The following is a 9,714-nucleotide window of genomic DNA, read 5'->3' as shown; positions in this document are numbered from 1 at the left end:
TTACATTTCAATTTCTTCTTTAATTAGTTTCAGCCCTTTAATGTTCACCACTTAAGAAAAAAATCCAGAAGGACTGGCAGGCCAGCCTCGAGCAATGCTTGAAAAAGCAGGTAACTCTTGAGTCAGCACATGGGAAGAGAAAACATATTCAATGTTTTTTTTTGTTTGTTTGTTTGTTTTTTTATAATGGTCACATTTCCAAGCAGTATTTGGAATGTTACATCAAGTACTGAATTGGTATTAGGCGATGGATACCTGTAAATTAATAGACAGAATAAACATTTACCTACGTTTTTTTTTTTTTTTTTAATTTTTTTTTTCAACGTTTTTTATTTATTTTTGAGACAGAGAGAAACAGAGCATGAACGGGGGAGGGGCAGAGAGAGAGGGAGACACAGCATCGGAAACAGGCTCCAGGCTCCGAGCCATCAGCCCAGAGCCTGACGCGGGGCTCGAACTCACGGACCGCGAGATCGTGACCTGGCTGAAGTCGGACGCCTAACCGACTGCGCCACCCAGGCGCCCCTTACCTACGTTTTTTAAAGGTGTTTAAAAAATAAAATCTCCACTTCCACAATACTCTTGAATTATTCATCAGTATAAAATGGCACTTTAACAAACTCACTTCAAAGGAGAATAACTACCATGAATACAAGACTTATTTCACCTTTATTTGTGACTTTGCAGAGGTTCAAACCGGCAAATAATAATCAATTTTCTTTTCACATAAAGGGAATTAGTTACTCCACTAATACCTTCAGAATCGTTGTAATAAAAACCCATTATTTTAAAAGGGTAATACAAAAGAGAACTTCACGGTCTTAAGAGACTATGCACAAGTGATAATACTTGGTATTAAAAACCAACCAACCAACCACTGAAAGTCTGGCTCCCATTCGCTTTCTGATATTTGGCCTCTGATCATTCTCTTAAGACAGTAGTTTCCAAAGTCTGGTGTATATTAGAATCACCTGGAGAGCTAACAGAGCACAGGGGAGCCCAGGGCCATTTATATAGGGAACGCCTGGGTCTGTACATCTTTACCAAACTCCCCAGTGATGCTTTCCAAACCAGGCTAGTCAAATTATCCGGGTAGCTTTGAAAAACAACAAATTCCCAGGCTCCACCCCAGGAAATTTTGATTCAGTGGGTTTGAGAAATCTTAAAACATAAAATAAACACCTTATTTAAAACAAATGTTTTTTTAAACAAACTTCCCAAGTGGTTCTGATTGGTCAGATTTGGGACTTGCTTACTTAGGATGCTTACTTATCTAAATAAGTGTCTTTCAAAAAATTCTAGGCCTCTGAGTTCATTAAGAATATTCATAACTTTGGGTAAGTTATAAATCACCATCCTGTGAGAATTTAACAAATTAAGCTGTCTAGAAGTGATTTGATACTAAAAACTCTACCCGATTTAGCACTTAAATTACTTAAAGATTTTCTATCTACTCAGTCCCCTCAGGCAAAGGTCTGTACATAAAATTTGTTTCTTAAGGCTGTTAAGTGCTAGGCACCCAAAGTGCTCAGAAGCAAGTTGCCCCACAGGATTTTGTTCTATTAACCTTTCCCTCTTCCATTCAGACTCCCCGAGCTGTGCGGAACAGACCTATTTCAGGGCACCACGGCCAACTGATGTCATTTGCAGTGTTACACGTCAGGACACCAACCCAGAATACCTGCTAACCCCACTCCCACCCCACTGGTAGCGAGATACTGAAAAACTCTAACGTGACAATTGATTCCTTTGGGGGAAAGAAATGCTCTCACCACACACAATAAGTAGTTTAAAAGCTTGACTATTCTTGAAGCCAAGGTAAGAGAAAGCCAGTTATGACTTTAGAAGCTTCAAAAATACAGTGACTTTTGCGTTACCTCCTGTAGCCCCAAACCCATGGATATCCAGCCGCACTCCTGTGCATCTTGGAATCAGAGGTTGAAATTCAACATCCAAGACAGGAAGAATCTGACAGCGATAACCTACGATGAATTTGGGAAATGCCCTTTGCTCTCATTTTCCTCGAAATCTGAAGTCCTATCAGGTTGAGATATCAACAAACATCAAATGGGAAAATGAACGTGAAAAACAGGTGGGGATTCTGATCACAGGTGCCTATTTCCAACGCTTCCCACAAAATCCCGGATCCCAAATGGAGAGATAAGATGAGCTTTCTTACACAGAAGGTGCCAACTGAGTCACAGCAGCCAGCAGCGAGTGGGAGCCCACCTGTGAGAGATGCAGAGATGCATTTGAGTCCCAGGCTTTCCTTAGTGATGATGGTCCTTCCAGGACAGCTGGCAGGAGACAGTTCAAATGCACATGAGATTGCTGGGTGGGCAACCAAGGGAAAGGGATGAAGAGACCTCCGGACAGTGGGAGGGAAACAAGCCAAAAACTACTAGCAGCACGCCCAGCTGGAGGAGGGCTTGGTCTGCAGATTGATGTAGTCCCCTTGGGTGGACAAAGACATATCTTCTCTGGAATTGCTCATCATCTTTTCAATGAGGACTCTAAAAAACAAATAAAAATCCTGATAAACTGGGTGGAGGAAAGGGAGGAATGGCAGACAACTGTCTGCCTTATCACCAGATGGCATTCGGTAAAGCCACAACCTTAAATGCCCCTTTGTCCCCAGTTATCTCAGGAGAAAGGACAGCATCCCTGACCTTCCGAAGCTGGGATTCCAGCGGCTCAGTCTGTTCTTGTTCGTTCAGAAACAAGGAAAGAGGGTCCAAGGCAGGGAGCGGCGGCAGAAGACAGGTAAATCTGTGTGTCTAACCCCAGAACAACATGAGCTACTCACCTCATGGCCTCGTTAATATTTTTGTTCTCCTTGACCGATGTTTCTGTCCAACCTGTGAAACCATTCTCTTTACTGAACCGGTCAACTTGGTCTCGGCTCACTGCCCAGGGGGACAGATCACACTGGCAAAGAGAGTACATAAAAGGCAACACCATAAACTTCCTGAGAGTAGGAACACTACTCAGATAGTTGCGGATTTAAAACCTTTCCACCAATGGCTAAGAGCACCAGCATCTAAAATCTAGTCAACATTCTCCCCAAAGAAAGTCCCAGCATCCCTTGAAAAGAGGTAGAGATGATTTTGAGATGATTTGAGAAGGGGAAATGGATGCCTGGAATCAGAGAGCATTTTAGACATGCTTACTCTCTGACCACAGAGAGAGGCCAGGGGCCATTTTCCTAGATTAACCACATACTTTGTTGGCCAAGAGCAGGCAGGGCACGGGCTCTCCATTAGGCAGCGTGAGCTTGCTGTCCAAGTCCTGTTTCCATCTCTGGCTGTTGGTGAAGGTTGTGGCGTTGGTGACGTCGAACATAATAACACAGGCGGAGGCATCCCGATAGTATAGCCGTGTCATGGAGGTGAAGCGCTCCTGCCCTGGGAGGAAAGAAGGGAGCTGTTGAAAACGTGATGCTAACAACTAGTCTCAACCCCCCCCCCCAATACCCTGCCCTTCGTGTCTTCACTGTGGGGGGACAGGGCAGTAGGCACTGTGGCCGAGTCCAGATTCTGTACCCAGACCGCCCAAGTCCAAATCCCCGCTCTGTCATTTCCTATCTGCCTGACTTTGGCCAAGTCAAGCTTTCGGCGCTTCAGATTTCTCATCTGCAGAGCGGGGATAAAAACAGTAGCTTTGATCACAGGGTTGCTATGAGGATTAACGAGTCATTGAATCTAAAATGCTGAGGAAAGTGCTTGGTATACAGTAAAAGTCAGCTATTATTATTATTGTCTCTATTTTCTGGGGATCTGGTTTCTCACCAAGGTCAGCGGAAACGCTGGAAAAAGCACCCTCCGTCTGCTGTGAGAGCGCCCACCTATGGTCTGGACAATCCACCACCCTGCCAGCTGCTCCACCCACAGAGAAAAGGCCCTACGTTTATCCAGGGCAAAACACCTACAGAAAACATCTACAGCGACTCATCTTATGTACCCTCTGAACGACCCAGTCATTCTGGTTCCAGAAAAGCCCTTCTGGGATTGCTACCCCACTTTTTCTGAGGGCTTGCTGAATCAACCAAAATTTCTTCCTTTGTTCCTAATGCATCTTTGCAGCCTACCTGCAATATCCCACAGCTGGAGCCGCACCACCTCTGAGTCAGACCACTGGAGAACCTTCAGAGCAAAATCCACTGAAAATACACGTAGAATCGAATAAGATTTACCTTTAAAAAATCCGTGAACAAACCCGGATCAAATGTGCAGTTTCAACTAGAGACACCCAACTCTAATCCTTTCTATTTACTTTTCAGCTCTCAATGGGCTGAGATGAGTCCACCACACTTGTGGAACAGACAATTCTTTTTTTTTTTTTAACATTTATTATTATTTAAAAAAATTTTTTTAAGTGTTTATTTATTTTTATTTATTTATTTATTTTTTTGAGAGAGAGAAAGAGAGAGAGTGCGCAGAAGGGGCAGAGAGAGAGGGAGACACAGAATCCAAAGCAGGCTCCAGGCCCTGAGCTGTCAGCACAGAGCCCGATGAGGGGCTCGAGCCCATGAACTGTGAGATCATGACCCGAGCTGAAGTCAGATGCTTAACCGACTCAGCCACCCAGGCACCCCTATTATTATCTTTTTAAGTAAACCCTACCCCCCAACATGGGGCTTGAACTCACAACCCCAAGATCAAGAGTCACATGCTCTTCTGACGGAGACAGCCAGGTGCGCCTGGCACAGACAATTCATAACCACTCTCTGAAGGGGTCTTCGGCTTTTATTCTCTCAACAAACTCATCGATTTGTTACTGCATCTCTCAGGCTGGGGGACAGGAGGGTGGGAGCAATTGTGAAAACCATTCCTGATCTCAAACTACACAGTTTCTGGGAGGTCTAGGGGGTTTCCTTAGGGATGATCGGGCAAAAGGGGGAAATGAGGTAAGTGTGGGTAGCTTTTGCATCTTCCACATTCAATTTCACTGTTGGTTTCTAATCTGATTGCATTACGAGGAGAACACACCTGGGGGGAGGGGGGAATTCTATACCCTCCATAAGGCCCTAGGAATTTGGGGCAGGAATGGGCTAAAGTGCAGGGGTCCCAGAGGATTCCCAGGAAGAAGAAAGACCCCGCATGGATGATGCTTTAAGAGCAGTGCTGGAGTCTGTAGATGCTGAGACTCCAGGAGCTAAGCCTGAAAGTCTGCCAGGGGGCCAAAGCCTTTTGATAAGGAGAGAAAATGAATAATTTCCCAGATTTGGAGATACATTTTCCCGCATCTGTGACAGAAATGAAAGCCAGGGGAAATTTAGAATAATTACTGAAAAAAAAAATATAGCCGGAGCCAATTATTCTTTACTAAAGGAAAACCAGAGCAATTGCTAAAAACTAATTAGCGAAATATTTTTTTTTTAAGTTTTATTTTTATTTATTGATTTTGAGAGAGGGAGAGAGAGCGCGGGTGCAGGAGCTCACAAGTTGGGGAGGGGCAGAGAGGAGAGACAGAATGCCAAGCAGGCTCTACACCATCAGTGTAGGTGAGATCACGACCTGATCTGAGAAGGAGTGGGACGCTTAACCGAGTGGGCTACCCAGGCATCCCTGTATTTTTAACCAAATCCATGAAATAGGGGACCTCATATTATTTAGGAGTTAGGGGGCAAAATGGTCAGGAAATAGTTTTTGAAACTTTAAACCCTAAATTTCGGGGCGCCTGCGTGGCTCAGTCAGTTAAGCGTCTGACTTCAGCTCAGGTCATGAGTTCGAGTCCTGCCTCGGGCTCTGTGCTGACAGCTCAGAGCCTGGAGCCTGCTTTGGATTCTGTCTGTCTGTCTGTCTGTCTCTCTCTCTCTGCCCCTCCCCCACTCGCACTCTGTCTCTCTGTCAAAAATAGATGAACATTAAAAAAAATTTATAAACCCTAAATTTTGCTGGATGTTCTCAAGGAGGATGTTTTAATGGTAGTGTTAATGCTTGTTAATTTTTTTAAATTCCATAATGGACACCAGCACCCATCTTCAGTATTTACATTAGTGCAGGGTTTTTCCTTAAAAAAAAAAAAAAAAAAAGAGTTCTCTTAATGTAGATAAATGAATAAATGTTGTGTTACTCTCCCCCTTCACCAGCTGTTCCCAGCTAAACACCTTCTACCTAACACAAAGGCATTTCTACCTCTGAGGGGAAAAAAAAAAAGTTGAGTCCAAAGCCTGTCCCTAGAAACAAATGAATGACCTCCTTTGTGTTCCCTTCCTTTTTCACCTCCCCAGTTTGAGAGAAAAAGGGGTGGAAAGATAGGCCAGATAATCCATATATTTCAGATTTCCTAAAGAATTTCTAGGTTGCCTTTATTTAAGCAATCCATGGACAAAAATACACACAGCTTACCAGCCTGGATAAGCATCAGATTGTGGGGGCCAGGGGCCCTCCCAGGTAGGCACCCCCAAACAAAGCTGGGATTCTAGGGGCGCCTGGGTGGCTCAGCCTTAAGGTTAAGCATCCAACTCTTGATCTCAGCTCAGGTCATGATCTAGCAGTTCTCCGAAGGAGCCCCACGTGGGGCTCTGCGCTGACAGAGGGAGCCCACTTGGGATTCTCTCTCTCCCTCTCTCTCTGCGCCTACCCTGCTCTATCTCTCTCAAAGTAAATAAATTTTTAAAAATTATTAATCACACACACACACACACACACACACACACACACACTCACTAGCATCCTTTAAGGCCAGATTAAACACCTTTCTGTTCCTTCATCAGCTGCCTGGAACTCCTGGGAGAGGAAGGCCAAGAGCCCCAGCCGGCACCCAACCGGGCCTCCCAGGTAGGAGGGGTGGGGGTGGGGGTCCCAGCGGCCTCTGCTGATGACACGAATTTGCCCATGACCGCCTGGAAGGTTGCAGGAGACCGGAGTTCACAGTTCCCGGGGGGGAAACGCAACAATTGCGCATTTTCTCATCCACCCTTCCCCATTCCTCCTCTTCACACCTTCGCCCAATCTCTTCCCCGGCAGTCAGCTCAGGCTGGGTGAACCTCACTGGGGAAACCCAAGAGAAACGTGCAAATCAAACACCCGGCAGTTACTCGCTCCAAGATCCCAGACACCTACTTCCTGACGGAGGAAGGGCCTTGAGGGCTCGAAGCCCCCGGCTCCCCACCCGCAGGGGTCCGTTCCGCCCCCGCGGCGACGTCTCACCTCCCACCGTGGACTTGTAATGTTTGTTGAAGCTGTCCTGGGAGTATCGCTGCACCAGGGAAGTCTTGCCCACCGCGGCGTCCCCCACCACCAGCACTTTGAACAGGTGATCGCGTCCGCCCATGGCTGGCGGGCTGGACTGGTGAGGGAGGCGGCCAGTGGAGTGGGGGGGGGGAGTCGCTTGTTTTAACTCCTTCGGTTCCGGACCCCCTCAAACCGAAGACCGCCCGCTGGAGCGGCTCTGAAGAGAAAGCAAAAAGGGAAACTTTGCACTCAACCTAGACGCGCTTCCTCGCCGTGCGGCCGCAGCCTGGGTGGGGCGCAGGGCGCGAGTTCCGAGCCCCCGGGCTGTTCGCACCTTCCCCAACCCCCCGACCCCCCCGCACCGGGCTGCCCAGAAACTGGACGGGACCCAGCGGTGCCTCGCCCACGGGGACTTCCCCGGAGCAGCACCAGCGGGCGAACCCGGGCCAGCGCTTACACGGTTGGGGCCAGACGACGGGGGCCCTCCCCGCCCTGCACAAACCAAATTCCGGGCAAGGAGCTGCTCACACTTAGACCCCGGGGACCCTGGACCGCCTAGGGCGGGTGGGGGCGGGTGGGGCCCCTTGTCTTCCTCCGCACGCGTCACGTGCAGGGCGGCTTGGGGCACTACATTCCCCAGCTTACCTCGAGGCGAAGAGAAACTAGAGGAGAGCGGAGAGTGCCCCGCGAGGCCTCCTGGGAAAGGTAGTTTATGCTTTTTTTTTTGTTTTTTGAAACGCTGCACAAAGTTTCAAGGCTTTCAAACCTCTTCGGTGGTTCGGGATCTTACTTTATAGTAAGCCTGGAATGGAAAAGATCCTTCAGAGGCGATTTATTCCACACGATCTCACCTGCCTCATTCCGTCCCCAGATTTCCCATTGTCTTTAAAGGTTTTATGGAACAAAGGTTAAAAATTGTTCCATAGATTCCATAAATGATTCAACTAATAGAAGTTCCAGCCTCATCCCTCATGCTCCCAGCGAAGTCCATTTGCTGTTTCTTTGATCACACAGACAAATCTCCAGTATCTTAGGAACAGGAAGGCTAGCTCTGTCATTTGCCATGTGGCTAGGATAAGTCAAGTTCAGGGACATTTGATCAAGAGACTGACCCTTAGAAAAACTTATGCCATTAAATGTCAGTTATTATTATTATTTGATAACTGGCCACAACAGTAAAGGTAGAAAACGAAGAGACAGTTCCTTATTCTCACTTCACAATTCCCAATCTTATCGTTTGAACTGGCAGCTAACTGGAGTCCACTGGGAGTCCTCCTCCATTTGCTGCTGCCGTTGCTCATAAATAATCATTAAACTACACTTTTGCCAGTGATTTAAAAATTTCGGCCTATAGCTTTCATGACCTACCCCACCTTTAGTTAAAGAGATAAGGGGACCTGAGATTCATGGCAAGCAAAATAGCTCTATTTTTCTGGGCTCTTGCCAGAAACAGAAGAGAAAACAGCAAGCCCTGGTAAACACAGCTATGCGCAGGTCTCTTTAAAAAAAAATTTTTTTTAACGTTTATTTATTTTTGGAGACAGAAAGACAGAGCATGAGTGGGGGAGGGGCAGAGAGACCTGGTGACCCAGAATCCGAAGCAGCCTCTTGATAGACAGGCTATCTCTTATGACCCTTGAGGACAGAACATCGGCATGATTCATGAGGTATTTAGCCCAAAATGTTTGTTACCCAGGGGGCGCCTGGGTGGCTCAGTTGGTTGAGTCCAACTTCAGCTCAGGTCATGATCTCACAGTTCCTGAGTTTGAGCCCCACATCGGGCTTGGAGCCTGGAGCCTAGAGCCTGGAGCCTGAAGCCTGCTTCAGATTCTATCTCTGCCCCTCCCCTGCTTATATTCTGTCTGTCTGTCTCTCTTTTTCAAAAATAAATAAACTTTAAAAAAAAAGTTTGCTACCCAGGTATGGGAGGTCAGGCTAGCTGCTCATCTGAGAGCCCTTTCCAAGGGTCTCTTCTCAGTTCCCATTGGCTTTGACATAGCTGACGACCCTTTGACAACTCTTTGGCTTTGTGGTTGGTCCTCTTGTCTCTCTGATCATTACCTTTTTCTTTTATGGTTTCTTTCCACCCCATCACTCCCAAAAGGGGCTATTTTTCTAAGGCTTGATTCTTGGTCCTTGAGCTGATCATTCATTAAACGCAATTCATGAATTGCTCTTGGCTTCAAATATCTCTCAGTCTTGACTTTATTTATATTTTTATCTCCAATCAGTTATATTCAACTGGTACTTAAAGGTGCCTCCACTTGGATGTGGTTTCACAGCCTCCCTCTTAGTACATCATCACAAAAATGGCTCCTTTTCTCAGGGTCCCCATTTTTGTCACTGGTCTCATTGTTTCTTTGCTCCACTCAGGTTTCAGACCTCGAGCACTAAAAACAAAACTATTTTAGGCCCGCCTGGGTGGATCAGTCGGTTAAGCGTCTGACTTCGGCTCAGGTCATCATCTCACGGTTCGTGAGATCAAGCCCTCAGTCGGGCTTTGTGCTGACAGCTCAGAGCCTGGAGCCTGCTTCAC

The 9,714-nt window shown here is 46.7% G+C and overlaps 1 protein-coding gene across 4 annotated transcripts; it reads right to left on the bottom strand.

Moving 5' to 3' along the window:
* Positions 1 to 650: 650 nt before the first annotated feature.
* RAB29 (RAB29, member RAS oncogene family) lies at positions 651 to 7,821 on the bottom strand. Of its 4 annotated transcripts, none has more exons than XM_086693904.1 (6): positions 7,707 to 7,821; positions 7,155 to 7,395; positions 4,088 to 4,159; positions 3,223 to 3,404; positions 2,807 to 2,928; positions 651 to 2,513 (listed from the first exon to the last, which is right to left on the bottom strand). In XM_086693904.1, exons 2-6 carry the CDS (start codon positions 7,276 to 7,278, stop codon positions 2,402 to 2,404), a joined length of 612 nt encoding a protein of 203 aa, XP_086550030.1. In that variant the 5' UTR covers positions 7,279 to 7,395; positions 7,707 to 7,821; the 3' UTR covers positions 651 to 2,401. The 4 variants fall into 4 exon arrangements, with proteins under 4 accessions (XP_086550030.1, XP_086550029.1, XP_025776909.1 ...); XM_086693903.1 differs by having other exon boundaries at positions 7,681 to 7,815; XM_025921124.2 differs by having other exon boundaries at positions 7,636 to 7,799.
* Positions 7,822 to 9,714: the final 1,893 nt, after the last annotated feature.

This window comes from Puma concolor, chromosome E4 (genome assembly GCF_028749965.1).
Source record: "Puma concolor isolate L17-30 chromosome E4, mPumCon1.1.hap2, whole genome shotgun sequence".
Taxonomy (NCBI): domain Eukaryota; kingdom Metazoa; phylum Chordata; class Mammalia; order Carnivora; family Felidae; genus Puma; species Puma concolor.
The sequence above is the reverse complement of the archived record's forward strand: the minus strand, read 5'-3'. Positions and strand labels throughout refer to the sequence as shown.

What these genes read in the sequence shown, in the direction of transcription:
- RAB29 (XM_086693904.1), bottom strand. Translation starts at nt 7,278, where the DNA reads ATGGGCGGACGCGATCACCTGTTCAAAGTGCTGGTGGTGGGGGACGCC. An exon ending in TTACAAGTCCACGGTGGGAG is followed by an intron (nt 4,160 to 7,154) that starts GTGAGACGTCGC and finishes GTGTATTTTCAG; the next exon opens with TGGATTTTGCTCTGAAGGTT. An exon ending in AATATTAACGAGGCCATGAG is followed by an intron (nt 2,514 to 2,806) that starts GTGAGTAGCTCA and finishes TTTGTTTTTTAG; the next exon opens with AGTCCTCATTGAAAAGATGA.